At 40.6% G+C, this 18,156-nt stretch overlaps 2 protein-coding genes across 5 annotated transcripts in view; both read right to left on the bottom strand.

Moving 5' to 3' along the window:
- Positions 1–9,522, bottom strand: part of LOC308401272 (syntaxin-1A-like) — an 83,108-nt gene extending 73,586 nt beyond the window's left edge. For all 4 annotated transcript variants that reach the window (XR_013972503.1, XM_080889421.1, XM_080889420.1 and 1 more), the window contains exon 1: positions 9,173–9,522. Coding sequence is in view for 3 of the 4 variants with exons in the window: in XM_080889421.1 (XP_080745547.1) it covers positions 9,173–9,202 (30 nt within the window). In the remaining variant the exon portion in view is untranslated. The remainder of the gene's footprint in view (positions 1–9,172) is intronic.
- A 2,459-nt stretch (positions 9,523–11,981) lies between these two features.
- On the bottom strand, positions 11,982–17,488 carry bud23 (BUD23 rRNA methyltransferase and ribosome maturation factor). Its single transcript, XM_080888666.1, has 12 exons — positions 17,329–17,488; positions 16,983–17,020; positions 16,015–16,110; positions 15,316–15,398; positions 14,124–14,220; positions 13,937–14,033; positions 13,809–13,859; positions 13,610–13,695; positions 13,359–13,404; positions 13,211–13,272; positions 12,414–12,503; positions 11,982–12,226 (listed from the first exon to the last, which is right to left on the bottom strand). The coding sequence occupies exons 1-12, from the start codon at positions 17,374–17,376 to the stop codon at positions 12,172–12,174; spliced, it is 849 nt and encodes a 282-aa protein (XP_080744792.1). The 5' UTR covers positions 17,377–17,488; the 3' UTR covers positions 11,982–12,171.
- Positions 17,489–18,156: the final 668 nt, after the last annotated feature.

Raw genomic sequence — 18,156 nt, 5'->3', positions numbered from 1 at the left:
ATAAAAAAAACAAACAAACATGATTTTGTTTCTCAGGCTCATAATTATACTGCTCTGGTTTGACTCCATGTGCAAAAAGAAAGGTTAAAAAAAAAAAAAAAAAAAAGAGTACATAAAGCTTCCTGCTTTGCACCCAACAACAGCTGTCACGGTAAGCAGTTTGTGAACACAGAAAAGCATTTAGCATGAACAGGCTGATACCTTATTATCTACAACAAAGTATCCATGAATATTGATTTTAAAGATTCCTGATGGACAGAAACACAGATGTGTAAATGAGAAGCTTTTCACTAGAAAGTTTTCTCAATCAGTTTAAAAGTTGATGGTGTCAGGATGGTATTCACAGCTTCAGCAGTTCCCGAGGACTTACTGATGCTGTTCTGCAAAAACATCTATTTTCAGTAATTGGGGAAAATTGAACCAAGTTACTAACACAACAGAGAGACAAAAACAGGCAATTTAAATAAAGTTTAACTTATTAAAAGAGTGCTGGAGGGACACAGCAGCAAAAATCCAACAAAGTAAAAACTATGAGAAAAGAAAATAACAGTCCAAAAGTTGATAATGAAAGCTCAACTCAGAAATAGGAAAAAGACAGGAAGGTTGATGATTCGACAGATTAACTTAGGGAAGGCATAAAGACAAAATATGAACCAGGGAGAAAGATAATAAGGCATAACTGAATTCAGTCGGGTAATAATGATGGCAGGAAGCAAAGCCACAAGAAGGAAGTCCCTTGAAAATAAAATAGGAGGTGAAAAACAAAGTAAGATACAGGGACACCCGGAGGACAGAGAGAAAGGAAAACACTAAGAAATATGTTGAATGTTGTCATTTCTAAGCCGTGCCTGATGACCGAAGGTGTCTTTTGATAATGATTCTACGACTGACCAGGCTATGGCAATACTCATATCAGCCTATCACTATCATTCATCACATACAGGTGCTTGTGAAGGACCACTAATGTAACACTTGGTGGAAGCAAAAGTAAAAAGTGGGTAAAATAAAACAAAACCAAACACAAACTTGTGTCTCGGGCCCCAGTCACACAGGCCTACAGTGAGGTCGACGACCATCGAGCAGTCATCGAATGGAGCAAACGGAAGAAGTCTTCAGGTTTGCTGCTCTGAAAACCTCCTTGCAATTGCTTTGATTAGCAGATTACTGCCCAGTGTTCATATGGAACACACTCACCTACCAGCAGACATTCGCTTACTTCTAGCTGAACAGTCACAAAACTAAATGTTCACCTTCAAAGTAAAAGCTGTGCTTTTTCCAAACGTGTTGGCCGTGGTAAGGCACAACTTTTCTAACTTTTACTGTCTGTTATTTGCGTTGTACTTTCTGAAGTATCACTATTACCGTCGTCCATGCATACTCCAGACTACCGCGGCAACCTCCTAGCAACCAAAGAAATCAAAGGTGGTTATGGAGGTTGTCAGGGGTGGTGGTGGTGGTGGTGAGATCACCAACCAGTCTGTATGCCGGGGTGGCCAACCCGCGACTCTCGAGCCACATGCGGCTCTTTGCCTGGTTTCATGCGGCTCTTACATTCATATCAAAGGTGGTTGTGGTTGTTGTTGTTGTAGTAAAATGTGCTTCAAATCTTCAGTGCAGCTTCAGCTCACTCCATGCTAACCTCGACCAGGAATTTTGACTGAACTTCGCAAGCACGAGTTGTGATATACAAGACAAGCCTCAGTTGGCAATATTTGCACGCTCTGTGTCAAACGATTGTGTGATCAAAGAAGAACTCCTTGATATTGTGCCATTAAAAGACAGAACCCATGAAATACATGTGAAAGAAACCATGATGGCTGCATTTGAAAAAGCAAATCTGCCTATAATGAAATTAACTGCAATAGCCACGGACAGAGCACCAGCTATGATGGGATCTGTGAACGTGCTTGTGGGGTTGTGCAAAGCTGACCAAACTCTTCCTGAGTTTTGGAATTTCCACTGCATCATCCACATGGAGTGACTTGTGTCTAAATCACTCAATTTAGATAACATCATGAAGCCTGTGATGGAAATCGTCAACTACACCCGCACACATGCGCTTAACCGCAGCCAATTCAAGAATCTCATCACTGACTTGCCGCTGCAGTGCACTGTGAGGTGGGTGTCAAAAGGCCAGGTACTCTCTCACTTTTGGATGCCGTAAAACTGTTTATGGAAGAGAAGGACAAGGACTATCCCGAGCTCTCGGACCTCAAGTGGGTTATGGATCTGGCCTTTTTGGTCGACATGCTGTGTCACTTGGACAGACTGAACCTGACCCTGCAGGGTAAGTTAAAAATGCTGCCTGACCTGGTGCAAAGTGTGTTTGCGTTTGTCAACAAACTGAAGCTGTTCAAGACACATATTCAAAAGGTAGATTTATCGCATTTTCCCCACTCTGCTAAAAGCCAGCGGGCAAGTCGCCAGCGCTGCCCTGAGTAAGCAAAGAGCCAGATATGAAACGCTGGTTGAAAACTTGCACGAAAGCTTTGTGACCCGGTTTCATGATCTACAATTGAAAAGGCCACAGATTGTGTTCCTCATCAACCCATTTAATGCACAGATGGACTGTTTGAAAGTCCTGCTAGTCACAGGTGAAGCTGCGGCTGAGTTGGAGATGATCGATCTTTGTAAGGAGGACCAATTGAAACCTGCTTTAAGGGAAGGGACCATTGAGTTCTGGAAAAGTGTGCCAATGGAAAAATACCCCAATGTCAAACGGGCTGCGCTTAAGATACTGTCAATGTTTGGGTCAACATACGTCTGCAAGTCTGTGTTTTCTACCCTAAAACATGTGAAATCAAAGCATCGACCTGTTCTGACTGACACTCATTGCTTCGAGTGGCAACAACGGAATACAAGCCAGATTTGAAGAGGATTGTTCAAGGCAAGGAAAAAAGTGGCTCTTGGTCTCTGACTGGTTGACCACCCCTGCTCTATGCGACTGCGACTCAGGCCTTAAGGGCCCATTAAGTTCACCATTTTCACTCAGCAGCAGACAACAAAAGTGACGTCCCATCCGGTGGTACAAGCCGCACTTTGGTGTTCTTTTTGGCTGGTTGTGCAACTCTCCGTTTTAATGATATATCAGTAAAGAAGCTATACAGAGGCCATGTTGCAACAGTCTCGAAAGATGAGGCTTTCTGGAAGGGAAACAAAATACAAGCTCAGGGGGAAAATTAAACCTCTGTGACTTCATTGCTTCCAGTCTTGTCTTCTTTTGCTGTACCTGTGCTGATCTGGAGGTTTCGTCTGAGTGGCGACATCTGTCTTTCTGGAGAATACTGCAGTGAGTTCTCATGCCTTCAGCGCTGATATAAACAGTACAGAACTGTGGCAGCATCTATTTTTACTCCTCTACAACCAGATACACACTTTAACTTTTTCTTCTTTTTGAAAGTGGCCTATGAGCTATTAACACCTAACAATGAGGCACCAAGTCACATAAGCTTGAAACACACCTTGTGTTTACCTGAGACAGCAGTGGCATCTGATAGAAGGTGACTAGAGCGTGTTTAATAAAAGCAATCGAAACCAAAGGAAACTGCAGGGTCCGCGACAGTGAGCACAAATATTGTTATATGTTCTTGTTTACTCCAGAGGACTTAGTTAAAAATATCTGTACCACAATATTAACTACCTACAAATGCAGACAGAGCTAAACCGGGACTAATAAGGACAATGGCAATTCACAACCTTAATCACCAAGAAACATCGGTGATAAAAAGATGTTATCGGCACAGCTACAGAGCCCTTCTGCTGCCATTAATTATAAGATGATGAGAAAAGAGGGGTCAGCACATTAAAAATTCAATTTTAGCAGCGGTAACAAAGATGACCTGAAGCTAAGTCTCCCACAACAGATGGGAATAGTTTGATTACAGAATCATCTATTTATTATTAGGATTTCTTTTAGCTCATGCCTCTTCGAAGCTGCCATCCTTATGAGAAGACGCAACATGATTTTGGCACGCAGAAAACGCCACAAGCAACATGGTGATTTGCATTAATTCTAGGAGTCAATATTCAGCAAACAGTGGTACAAACGACAGTCCATTCACACATATCTAATGTCTATTAACAGCCAAGAGATATTGGATATCATTGCAACTGTCACCTCATTTGCAAAGACAGACAAGTCTCTGGTGAAATGCCAGATCGGTCACACTCATTTCATGGCTCATTAATGGAATTATGCAGCATTTATCTGTTAATGAATAATGTGTTTGTGTCAGTCTGTGTGCCTTTCTGATAATATAGTGCAATAACAACGTTAGTTTATTCCTCAAAGCCATAATTTTACAGAAAAGTCTCATTTGTTGGTCACAAGCAGAAACCAGCCAGTTTGCCCTGCAGTTTACAGAGGCTCAAAGCTTTGAACGACGACAAACAAAACCTCTGACCCCCCCTAGGATCAGCGTTCAGTTCAACAGCCACCAAAGTGGCTTCTTTTTCCTCACTGCCGGTAGTGTCAATAAAAAGGGTCAACAGTAAAGTTCAGGTCCGGGACAGAAGAAAAAAAAAAGATAAAGACACAGAACAAAATGCAACAAAAAAGGTGGGTAAATGAAATAAAAACAAGACTTTTAAAGACACGAATGGGCTTTGTTGACAACTGTCCTATTAGTTAATGTGTCACTCCAATGCCAAACAGGTAGCGACAGTGATTAGCCCCAGCATTTAGAGACATAAAGAGCTGCCTGAGCCAACAATGGCTAACAAGGCTGTCTAGAGACGCGAGGAGGGATAAAGGAAAGGAAAAATCTAGGGGAGGACAGGAAGCCATCTGATAAATCACTGATAGGAAGAGAGCAAAGAGCAATAATGGCCGAACTCACCATTACATAGAGAAAGAAAGGAAAAGAGAGGCTTACTATTAAAGACACAGAGATAGGAACAGAGGCAGATACAGTCAATCAAATGACAAGACTGAAGAAAAAGAGCTGATAAAATGTCAGGGAAAAAAATCTGAAGGCGAAATTAACTGTTACAGGTGCAGCGCTCATAATGCCGGCCTAAACGAATAACTCGCTGCTGCAAAATGATAAACAATCACATTTGATTTATAACAGTCCCTGTGGTGTGTGGAATCTGTAATAAACTCATCAGTGTTTTTCCCTTTAGGTTTCAGAGCTCGAGGAAGGCTGACAAACGCGTCACATCATCACCATCTGTCACCAAATCACTGCTGGGCCAACTGGGAGTGCTGGGACAAGGTGAGGGGAGGGAGGAAGCCGTGTGGCCATCCTTATTATTAAGTCGGGCGGCTTTAGGCAGCAAGCTAACGAGTTATTGGGAGAGCAGAGTCGTAGGCAGGTGTTGAGCTCATAAAGTAGCTTTATGTGCATATGGGCAGTGTTGGAGCAGAACCTGTACCCTCACACAAATATGAGCAAAACTCAATTTCCTGCCAAAATGACACACGAGCACATGGCTGAGTAAACTTGCAGTGTGACACACACAAAGACACATAAGCAACAAAATCTGTAAAGCTCACAAGTCCTCCGTTTGCTCCTGATATGCTTTGTTTCGATGTGAAAAAGAATTCTTATATAATGGGGGAGGTTTTCTAGCTGAATGGGTTTGCTTATTTTACACTGAAGAACTAATCACAAAGTCCAAATAAATGATAACACCAACACTTTTAGAAATCACCAAAAGTTCTTAAATTAAACCCGCAAAGCAAGTGTTAACAAATGCAAATACTATAAGATAGTTATGATCAATACTGACACAGAGCAGATACAGGACACAATCCACTCTATTTCTTTAGTCTGTGCAATTATGGTAAAACAGGCTCGTGTTGTTTTTCAGAGAAATGATTCAACTGACTTCCAGATGTTACATTTAGGCAAAAAGACTGCTGCCCCGAGCTCAATCCCTCCACCCTTCATTTCATGATTTGGAGACATCATCTATTATCTTGTTCAACTACAACACATACAAATCTTTGAACAACCATCCATAATTATACACACACACACACACACACACACACACACACACACACACACACACACACACACACACACACACACACACACACACACACACACACACACACACACACTGCTGTGAACCACTTCTCATTTCTTTATATTTTGCTTAAAAAAATAAAAAATAAAAAGGGAAACATGCACATCTATGTATTGACACATGTGCAAAGGACTCAGTGGCACCGTGTCAAATGGAGCAACAAAGCCAGATTTGAAATCTTTGGTTCAAATTGTTGTCAGTATGTACAGAGAAGGTCAGGAGCCATCTGTGATACACGGTAAAGGCTGTGTCATGCTTTGGGGTTGCACTTCAGGCAGTGCTGTTTGAGAGCGTGTCAAAATGGGATGAATTATGAACACAGGAAAAGTACCATGAGATACTAATGCACCATGAGGTACTATCTGGAAAGCATCTGATTGGCAGCAACTTCATTTTTCAGCATGACAGTGATGCCAAACACACTGTCATCTTGACAAAACAGAACAGAACAATAGGCAGCAAACATCCAATGAAGCGCTTTGAACGTCCTTGAAGAAGCCCAGAGAGCTACTGCAACTGTACCCAAAGACTACTTAAAGAAATTACATGAAAAGAGAGTTCAGGCTGCTGAAGAATAAAGGTGATCATACCAAATACAGACTGTCGAGCTAGCTACAACTCTGTTTTTACTTTATAGACTGTGTCTCTTCCAAGTATGTTTGCACATTTCAATAAATTGCTGCAATTATTTCTCACTTTCCTAACAAAATATAAAGAAATTAGTGGTGATTTAAGACAACTGCACAGTACTCTATGTAGGTTTATGTTGTGGTGACTGCTGGCTAAGAAAGAAACCTCCACATGTCTCCCTTAATGTACTTAAGCCTAAATAGGTTGCAACACTGACTGAGTCACTAGCGAGTGGTCATCATGAGTTCCTCTAGTTTCTATTCCCAAAGCGAGGATGCTCTGTTATGCTGCTAGTCCACAGAGATCTTGAAGTAAAAGTTCCTGGGATCATGGGAATCTAAGATTTCCCCTAGTGTTAAGGTGGCCTCCCGAAACTCCCAAATCTCATTAAAACCAATACAACAGTGGAAATAGAAAATCCAAAGCAAAAGTAATGAAAAGCCACAAGAGGTGGGTTTATGAGCATGCACAATATAGAACTTGATCTTCTCCCGTCTTGTCCACCTGAGAGGAGAAATATAAAAAGTGCAGTTATTTGCAGAGCTACTTTCAGGTACTGGGTGCTAAACAAACCAATGAGTAGGCTACAAGTTCTTGTTCTTGAGCTTAAGTGTTGGCAATAAACTGACCAAGCTCTCAAGCTCGGCAGACTTAATTGCAAAGGTCTGCAAAATATTTCTCTAAACACATCTCTACACGAAAGCTGGAGCTCTGAAAAAGTCAGGGCGCTGATAGATTAAAAATGGATCGTTTATCACATAAATACGACTGATAATTGTTTCTTCGCTTTTCTATTATTATACTAATAATCTTTCGTCTATACGATTGGTCAGCCACACAAGGGTTTTTGGGTCCTGGAAACTTGTAAATATATTTAATATAAAAATGAGTTTAAAGTAACTATAGAGTAATCAGAAATTAAATTACTGTCACTGCTTACTGTTCGGTTTTTGACACAATCCCATCTACAGCCGGCCCTTCAGAGACAGATAAGAATCAAGAAGCCACATTAACTTGAAGCTGAAGAGGAAACCAATATTAATCTAATGCTGATGGGAAGCAGCTCTCTGTGACTTGCAATTTATTCCAGTTTTATTTGGTGCAGTTTGTCTGAAATAGGTCTGGCTGAGCTTCTCCAGCTGCCATTTCTCAGACACGACGGATATGATCAAAACTGATAAAAGAAAATAGAATCAGGGTGTTTGTGGACTGGCTGATGATTCACACTGAAGCTGCTGAGGAAAATTTGGACTATTTCTCCATCTTTCTCTTTCTCAATGATACAACTGCATCTTTCCAGCACTCCAAAGACATAGCATGGCAGGCTGAAGGCACGCCTCTCTCTCTCTCTCTCACACACACACACACACACACACACACACACACACACACACACACACACTTGGCAATGCTGGGTTGTCTCCCTTGTGACCAATTCATAGCTAGATCTTCACTGAAAACTGAAGAGCTGCAAATTGTTTCCCCTCTCCTCAGCTTAACTGCCAATTACCCAGATCTGACAATGGCCACTTTACCACCACACACACAGAAAGTAGCCTATATGAAGCTGAAACTAACATTCCTGTGGAGGATGCTACTCAGTGGCTGTACTTCTGTATCAGTCAAGCCAAAAACCTGTTAGCCATCCAATCACACGTCTTCTTGTTACCACGTTAGCTTTTTTAAAACAATTTTTAATTGTTAAAAAAAAAAAAGAAAGAAAAAAAAACAGCTGGCAGAAAGTCAAAGGGTGCAATTCAAGATTTCAAGGCTTTATTTCTCATCAGTGGTAAGAATAAATGGTGTCGGAGTTCATTTCCACAAGACTACATCCCTAATAAAGCACATTGCAGGGGTTTGAAAGACAAAACGTTGCGTTCCTTGTTGTTGGTGTTTAAAGGTTCTTGGATAAGACCCCTGTGACGCGCAGAGGGCGGACATTTCACAGGTGGAATGGGCGAGCTGGGACCAATTTCCCCACTCGAGTCACACACCCATAGTTGGTCAGATCGATCAAACCACACTGCACAAATTAATTAATATCACTGGTGGCATATTTCCAAAAAAATCCTAAAAGGAAACCAGCAGTGGATTAATCAGCGACACCAGAAAGATTTGATGCTATTAAGTACAAAGTCTTAGCCGATGACCCTTTCTTTAGCACCAAAGAGCCTTTAAACTCATTTCACAACACTGACAAAAAGATCAAAGGGGCCATTGAGAAAATGACTTTTACTTTGTTTTTAACATCTAAAACCATTCCTGTCTGCTGCGCTTCATCCCGATTTACGCACAGCAAACCATGGCAGCAATACGCGCTCGTTTCCTACAATAAAACGTTACATTTGAGCTTCCATCAGGACCCGAGAGTCACAACTGTTGCTCACTCCGCGCACCTCGCTCTGTGGCCAGGAGCTTTCTGAGCACACATCGCTCCATAAAAAAAGCCCGTCTGTTCGCATTAACAGGTGGATGCTGAGCAGAAAGCACACAAACACAAACTTACATGTTTAAGTTCTTGCATGCGGTCCTTCATGATTCCCCGTTTCGCCGGTAAATTGTCGTTATTCCCTCAGTTCCCGTTGTCTTCTGGGTGTATGTGACGGTGATGGAGCGGCGGGGCGGAGACCGACGGGTAGACGTGAGCTCGACCGAGAGGAAGAGGCGCGTCTGGCGGCAGCAAGGGGCGGTGATTTTCCCCCTTCGGTTCGGATGCTGGGATGGTGAGACCACTTTACAGAGCTGGGTGACGCGCAATAAAGGTGAAGCGAGGCCTTCCGCCGTTAACCCATTACTCACCCACAACTTCCTCAATCCGGACTAATTGACTTTATTTTATTTATTTTCTTCTTTATTCTTTTCGGAGCTCTTTTATTATTTTGGCTGCATATTTAGTCCGACTGCATGAAGGTTAGTTTGACACAAAAACCAAAAGCACTGGGAGCCTGCCTGAGGGGGGAAATTGTGTTGACTCTGGTGAGCAGGTTCGGAGATAACGCCCAGGTACTTTGCATTGTGCCAAAGCGAACAGCGACCCCTGTTGAAACAGACGGATATGGCAACAGTACAAGGAGCTCGAAATGACCCAGAAATATTGCCTTCAATAACATATTTTTGTATTTAAAGCTCCATTTGAGAAAATATAATTCAAAGAATTTATTTCTGTGTGTTTAGATGCTTGATAAACTCAATCTCACTACAACAATCCTGTTTTTTTTCCCCTTTAGTCAATATTTGTTGTTTCCTGAGCAAATTAAAATAAAGACAAGGTCCAAAGAAGCATTAAAAATAACTCTGTATTAGTAGAAATTTTGACATTATCACAATCTTCCAGCTGTTTTTTCTTAAGCATTTATTCAACTCTTGGGTGGGCTGGAGTCTGTGTCACTGGTCCTTTCCAGGCACAGAATCCCTGCAGTACCATACACCACTAAAAATGGTGCCAACATGGTGCAGCAATTTATTGAAATGTGACATACTGTATATAAAGCAAAAACAGAGCTTGTACAATTTTAACAAACTTCAAAGTCAGTAGTTAGTACGACGACGGTTATTCTTCAACACAGCCTGAACTCTCGTCGGCAGCTTTCTTGTTATTTCTTTAAGGAGTGTTCAGGAATAGTTCTCCAAGCTTCTCAAATCACATTCAAAGCTCTTCTATTGGATGCTGGCTGCCTTTTTGTTTTGTTCTCGGTCAAGTTGTTCCCACACTGTCCATCTATTCGCTACCGCTTATCCTTTTCACGGTCGTGGGGGGCGCTGGAGCCTATCCTAGCTGTCATAGGGCGAGAGGCGGGGTACACCCTGGACAGGTCGCCAGTCTGTCGCAGGGCTAACACATAGGGACAGACAACCATTCACATTCAGATTCACTCGCACATTCACACCTAGTGGCAATTTGAATTATCCAATTAACCTATCCCCACAAGTTGTTCCCACACTGCTTCAGTAAAATTGAGGTCCGGGCTCTGGGGAGGCCAATCCATGACCGATAAGTGTTCCATTTGTGCCCAGCAGAGGCTTTCCATATGATATTGCGCGCTGCAGCAAAATCTCACAGTACATTTCTGCGTTCATAATTTCATCAATTTTGACAAAATTGCCAACACCACGTTTTACAGACTGCTGTAGACATTCACTGTTGTGCATCTCTCCTGACCTCCTCCGTACATATTGATGACTGTCCTTGTGTAGTTTGGCATACCACACCCTTTTCTCCCCATTTCCTTTACCTAAGAACAACTTCTCGACAGCCACCTTTCCACTGAGCTTCTGATGAAGCTTCAGCAAACAGTAGCTCCTGTGTTAGATCCTAGCCCATTTTTCATAAGGACATGACTGTCAGGTGGTGCTGCAGATAGTTTTTTTTTTTTGTTTGTTTTTTTTTATGCGTAGATCTTTTTACGGGGAATCTTCTTACCTCTCAAACTGTTATCTTTGATGTTCTTCATAGATTCAGCTAAAGAAATGGGAACACATTTTAAGTTTGGGGGTTTTTTTAGCAATGGGTTGCTAGTAACAAATATAAAATTGGTTCTTTGCCAACTTGTCTGTTATGTACAGACAAAACACTGGGTCATCTCTTGAATTAGATGCCTTCCTATGCTTGAATGATTCATAGGTCAGCATTTAAAAAAAAAACAAAAAAAAAAAAACACATTCCTCTGAAAGTGGTCAGATAAAAAGGGCTGGACTCAAAAAGCTAAACAAAAGCAAAGAAATGCCAAGTGTCCAAAAAAACCCCAAAAGACCAACAGAAAGTCTGGAGAACAGAAGACCACTTCAAAACCTCAAGAAAGTCTGGCTCCTTGGAAGCGAAATATGCAACAATGAGGGGTGACTTAAAACTTGTGCACAAAAATTAATTTTTTCTTAGCTGCAAGAAACAATAATTTTCCTCCATTACAAATGAGGCTAGTTCAGTTTCTCCCTTGTAAACGCAGCTCCTGAAGTTTATTTCTTTTTAACCTGATTAACTACCATTTTTTTCATTATTAAGTCATTTTTATAATCATAGCTCCCTAATAAAGGCAAATTCATTTTGTGGCTCTTTCTTTAATTTCTTTTATGAGCTAAAAATAAATAATTAAACAACCTCAATACATTTTTTGTTTAGTTTTAATTGAGAAAACATTGCAGATAATACAATAAACCACAAAGATATGGCCACTTATAAAATTGCTTTGATTTATTTATACTGTTTTGCTTTTTCTTCACTGTGGTTTTTGCCACCAGCTGTGAGTACACACACATTTGTTCATGTACTTCCAGCCAAACTGAACATTGTGAGTGCAATCTCACCGCTTTTAGCGAGGAACACTCGACCAAATATAAAAACGACTGGCTGTAATTGCATTTTGCTCTTGCATCACATCCACTTGAATTAAAGGGCTGAAAAATAAATCAGAGTCCAAACACTCTGCAGTTCCAGAGGTGGTTCCGTGTGTGTGTGTGTGTGTGTGTGACAGAGGAGGGCTAATGAAGGCGCAGCTGCATGAGTCAGAGCTAGAAATGAGGTCTTCGCTTACGTCCAGTGTATTTAGTGTCGGCTCGAACCTCCCTGCAGGTTAACAAACACACAGCAGAGACAGAGAAGCCAGTTAAGGTGCATTATAAAATACAGGCAATAAAAGGTAAAATCCAGTTAAAGCTAAACTAAGTACATTACGACATTCAGAGCTTTAAGCTCGGCATAATGAATTCAATTTTTCGTCCTCTAAGAGTTGAAAATACACTCATGCACACACCGTCCCTGTCTCCTCCTCCTCTCCTTCTTTTCCAGGATCCAGTCTCGTCCCTTCTTCAGCGATTTTCCCTTCATGTTTCTGAAACGACATCTTTACAGCGACAAATGAATATTAATACTTAGCATTAGATGCAAAACATCTCACATATCCAGTCACTTGAGTCTTACTCTGTAAAAGGGAGGAAAACCTGCCTGACAGGGTTTTAAGTCAAGCAGGACAACGACCCTTTCTGTCATTTCTTTTGGTCTTTTGGCTTCATAAAGGCAGGTAAGACTGAACCTGCACTCATCAAAGCTGAGACCAGTTCACTATCCTATTGCAAAGTAATAAATGGGATGATTTATACGGCTGCGTTATCACAAATCATAAGCAAATCACCAATTATCCTGATGAGAATAAATTACAGCTGTAGCAAACAGTCCCCGACATCATTCATCTTTACTGATCATATTGTTTGCTGCAGAAAAAAAAGAGATGTAGCAAATCCTTTGAAAGCTACTACCACACAGACGGGAAATAAAAAAAAAATGTAAGGTTGTTAAAATCCCATACATTCTTTCCTTCGGCAGTCAACAATGAACAATCAGCAGAAAAACACATTAGAAAACACTCAAGTGGCCTCGGGCTGAAACACATTGCATATGTCTACATGAAACACAAACACACAAAAAGCTGTAAAAACACCAGAGATTGAAATAAACTGAATTAACAGCTGTTATGTCAACCCATGCAAACAGCTTTATGAAACAGTCTAATTGCTCAGGGTTGGCAGCATCGCCTGCAGTGGACGTCTTTACCTTTGTCCTGAGTACTGAACCTGGTTTGGAACAGCTTTGTCTGACGTTTCTGATCCCAGTCCCTGAAATACAGGAAAAAGACATTAACATGATCATCATCTGGCTCAAACAAAAGGCAGCAACCCACAACATCCACAGCTTTTCTTACTTTGGGAAGAACTCCTGCTACGCCGGCAAACAGACACAAGAAGAACCTGGAGATAAACAGGAAGCGTGTGTGTAAGAAAATGTAAACCAGCCAAACAGCTCCAATATGTAATCATACATCATGCAGCCAAGTCCCCCCTGTTCTAATTAGCCCTGTGTTGTGAGCACCCTGCTACCAATTTCACAGCCTATTAGGAAGGAATCAGTTGCAGACGTCAAAATAAAAAGGAGCCACTTCCAGTAAATACTGACTTTTTTGCTTTTGCACTGTTGGGGTAATCCACCACCATGCCTCCACTGAAACCTGCCTTCATGGCCTGTGTTGTTATCAGCTCGAGCTTTGGAGAGAAAAGAGGAAGGTGGTAAGTGAGTGAAGAGAAACCTTCAGGCTGTTCCTCTGCTGACACAGAGCCTTCATGGAAACACAAAGAGGGTTTTTTCCCCCTTTTACCTGTTCTGAGTTCTCAGGATAAAGCTGAAAGACTGCACGTGAGCCTCTTGACTGAAAGAGCAAAAAGAGGTTATAAAATGTTTTCATCAAAAATAAGCTTCCTGGATATTTGAGTGATAAAATCTTACCAGACATGAGTACAGAGTGCTAAAGAAGGTGTAGAGTCTCTTTGGAGGACTGTGCGTCCTTTTGTCTGCATTACAAAGCCACTGCAGGGCAGAGATACTGAAACAGGAAAAGAGTTTTTTAAAGGGGTCATAAATCATTCAAAATTCCCAGGAAGAGCCTGACTTATAAGCATCCTTTGTTCTTTACCTGACGCAACCATCAAAGGTACCAGGTCTGAACGGCATCCCGTGGCCCATGTCTCCCAGTACGAGGTCTCCTTCCACCTCTCTGTCCAGTGCAACATCTGTCACACAGAAGAGAATTACATTTGTTTAGAGTTTATGTATTTCTTGTGGTGACATAAATGCACAAAAAACAACCAACTGTAACCGCATATTGGATCTGTTATCATGCTTAAAATACATTTTAGGCTTAAATTTCCTTAGCCAATCACATGGCAGCAACTCGATGTATTTAGGCATGTAGACCTGGTCAAGAAGATCAGCTGAAGTTCACTAAGCATTAGAATTGGGACGAAAGGTGATTTACGTGACTTGAATTAAGCATTTTTGTTGATGTTATCAGGGCTGGTGTGAGTATTCGGAAACTGCTGGGATTTTCCCCGAACAACCACCTCTAATGTTTGCGAAGAAAGGTCGGAAAAATAAAATATCCAATAAGGAGCAGTTCAGAGTTAAAACATCCTGTTGAGGACAGAGGAGAATGGCTTGACTGCTTGGACTTGATAGAAAAGCAACAGTAAATCAAGAGTATTTTGAAACGCACAAAGGTCTGAGCTGTAGCAGATGGGCTACACCAGCAGACCACCACACCTGGTGCCATACCTGTCTGCTAAGAACAGAAAACTGAGGCTAAAATGTACATAAGCTCACCACAACTGGATTTAAGAAACATTGCCTGGTGATGATGAGTCTCAATTTCTGCTGCAGCACTTGGATGGCACGGTCAGAATTTGACCTAAATGACATTAAAGCGTGGATCCCTCCTGCCTTGTATTTACAGTTTAGACTGCTCGTGGTGTATTGTGGCGGGATATATGATTTTGCACACTCTGAGCATTTTATACTCTAGTTTTATGACTACCTATAAGTGTGTGAATGTATTGGATGTCCTGAAGCTAACAATGTCTTCCTTTAACTCATCTAGTTCCAGTCTGAAGCCAGACTTTAGGAATATTTTTGGAATATAGTCAAGCTTTGGCACTATATGTTGGGAAAAACATTACGTTTTAACACACGGACATCAATAAAACAGGAGGCTGACTGTTCATTCCCTTCAGGGGTGTTAGATTATGTCAGTATTTAGCTGCACATGTACAAATTTTTAATGATATATTCCGTATATCATGAGTGATATAAAGTTTGAGTGTCAAACGAACCCAACATCGCGGTGCTGATGTCGACTCCGACCCAGTAGTGTCCCTCTTCTGACAGGTAATCTCCGCTGAGACCGGAGCCACACCTGAGAGGCACAGACCAGATTGTTTCTCATCACAAATACATCAGATTACTGTGTCACATAACAATGAGTTATGTTCAAACTAAAACTCATAACAATGACTTTTCTACAACACCAGCAGACATTCTGACTTTTGCCACATTTCAACCTTTAAGTACCACGAAAAAAAATGGTGCTTCAAATAAATTCGGGAGGTACAAAACCCTCCACAGCCAATCATAAATGTTTGCATCCCCCACCTCCCAAGTTTTTAGACTAAAAGCACTGCGCCATCCCCTGAGCAAGAGGCTTCTTGGAGGATAAAGATAATATCCCAGAAACTATTGGAAAATGCCCCTTTCTCAAAACTCAGTTTTTCAGGGATTTCCTTAAATGCTTTACTTCTTTTTTCTTTTCTTTTTTTTTCTATTACTAATAAAGAATTCAATAAGTTTGATTGGAGCTAGTTCTAAACGTGCATTCATTCATGCAACAGTACTGCCAATATGCGTCTACCTGTCAAAGCACTGCTTAGATTACTGATGAGCCTTTCATGTTATTGTTAAGAGTAAATATGTACTACCATGTTACATCTCTAACTTAATGCACTTGCTATAAGTAAATTCAGCCACTCACTCACCCAACATCCAACAAGAAGCAGGGCTGTCCCTCTGGCAGGCTCAAAAGCTCCACAGCTCTCTCTGACATCTGGGTCTGGATCTCAATCATTCGAGAGCTAAGAAGCAACAAAACACAACAAGATTTCAGATCTTTTATATTATTAAAACATTTTTTGGCATATGCTAACTTAATTTTCTCGCTTATGAACACAAAATCAGGCAACTTGCTGCTAACGGACAGGCATAAAACTGTTCTCTATTCTGTTTTACTGTAAATCCGTCTGAATCAGGGGAAAAGGGGGGTAATGACACAGCTATACCCCTTTTTTGAAAGAGGAAGGGTGGTTCATACATGACAGCCACAAACAAAGACTCTTTAAGTTGTTATATGTTTGACCCAAAGGAGTTTTAGGTGTTTGAATCTTTGGTCAGTGTCCCACATCAAAGTAAGTTAGCCAAGGTGGGATGAAAGAGGCTAAACACGGGGCATCTTTAAATTTAGTCAAGAAAATGTATCCTTTCCTGAGGTCTTCAAATTAATTTATACACTGAACAACTGTGCAGTAATGAGCATTCACCCAGAGGTGCAACTAATGAGTTCTCATTATCAACCCACTGTACCTGGTTTGATACAGATTAACGGATTGCTCATTTAGTCCTAAAACCAAACGCTTTCCAGTTAAACATAAAAAAACCCATCAGTCAAGAAGCCATGAAGGCAGAATAAAAATGGTTTAAATGAAGTGTCTCAATCATATACAGAATGTATATATAAAGTGCAGCGGACAGTAAAGGGGTTGGAATAAAACTACTGAGATTAGATTCTTTATGTTAGAAATGCAACCCTAACAAAAAAATTAAATGAAGCGCACAGTTTAATTATGTCAAAGGACAGAAGAACTGAGACACTGGATAAAAAAAAGAGCTGTGTGTTACATATAAACATGTAACGTAGTCACAAACATAGTATCGTTACATCCACACTCACTTTTGGGAGTACTTCTTGGCCTCCTCTTCATTGTAGAACTGCAGAGATTAGAGCACATCAGATTGACAGATCAGTAACACCTCAGTTTACTCCTACAACCCTGCAGCTGCTTCTCTGGTGCTTCAAGCATCATTTAAACCAGACCAACACACAGCTCACCAAATCACATCCTTTGAAAAAAACAAATTACCGACTCATGTTCACTAAACAACCATTTAAACCATGTCTTTAAAGCTGCTTCAGCTGGAGGCCTTTAAAGAGCCATTTATAGATTTAAAATGCTCCTGTAGAAGAAGCACCGGCAGAAAACAAAAGCTAAAAAAAAAGAATAAACCGTCCGACTGACCACATCTGGAGGAGCTGAGTGTTCGGGTCGTCGACAGCTGGACGCCATGCTCGCGTCTACTTGTCAATCGTTATGTTACGGGAGTAATTTTACTTAATAAACAAGCTGCCTGGTAGCAAAAGACTCACACGTGAATTATGTTGACGTCATTCACAAGCGACGGCACGCCTCTTCTTCTTTTGCACCGTTTGGAACGTTGGAGCGCTTTACTGCCACCCTCTGACCTGCCGTGCCGACCACCCTAAGCTTTCTAAAACAAATAAATAAATAAAATAAATGAAAACATATGAAAAGATCATTTTTTATTATCAATATACATTTTTACTTTGATCCTAACATAGTACTATTATCTCAAATTTTGACTTAATTCTCAAAATTAGAAATGCTAGTAAAAAAAAGATTGAAGTCGAACTGGAAGTTCATTTTTTTTAATTAATTGAGAATAGATTGTTAGAAAAAAAACGACTAATACTTTATTCTGAATGTGGTCCCAATACTTATACATTATTTTTCGTAGCAAATTTGCAATACTTACTACTTCAACTTAAAATCTGGATCTTGGATCTTTCGACTTTAATCTAGCACATTCTTTTATTATTGCTGTTGATTTTGAGAGGGCAACATTTTGAGATAAATCTCAAATAATAATATTTGTAGATTAACTGTAATGAAAAAAATCAGATTTAAATCAGATTTATTGCCATATTTTTAATACTATATTTATTACATTATTATAATCACTAATTATAATCATTTTTGGCCCTCCATATCATCACCAACTTACTGTTTATTTTTAATATATCTTTTCATCGTGCTGCATCTTTGTGA

Source organism: Rhamphochromis sp. 'chilingali' (assembly GCF_963969265.1).
Source record: "Rhamphochromis sp. 'chilingali' genome assembly, chromosome: 8".
Taxonomy (NCBI): domain Eukaryota; kingdom Metazoa; phylum Chordata; class Actinopteri; order Cichliformes; family Cichlidae; genus Rhamphochromis; species Rhamphochromis sp. 'chilingali'.
The sequence above is the reverse complement of the archived record's forward strand: the minus strand, read 5'-3'. Positions and strand labels throughout refer to the sequence as shown.

What these genes read in the sequence shown, in the direction of transcription:
- bud23 (XM_080888666.1), bottom strand. Translation starts at nt 17,376, where the DNA reads ATGGCGTCCAGCTGTCGACGACCCGAACACTCAGCTCCTCCAGATGTG. An exon ending in ACCTTTGATGGTTGCGTCAG is followed by an intron (nt 14,034 to 14,123) that starts GTAAAGAACAAA and finishes TTCCTGTTTCAG; the next exon opens with TATCTCTGCCCTGCAGTGGC. An exon ending in AACAGTGCAAAAGCAAAAAA is followed by an intron (nt 13,405 to 13,609) that starts GTCAGTATTTAC and finishes GTTTATCTCCAG; the next exon opens with GTTCTTCTTGTGTCTGTTTG.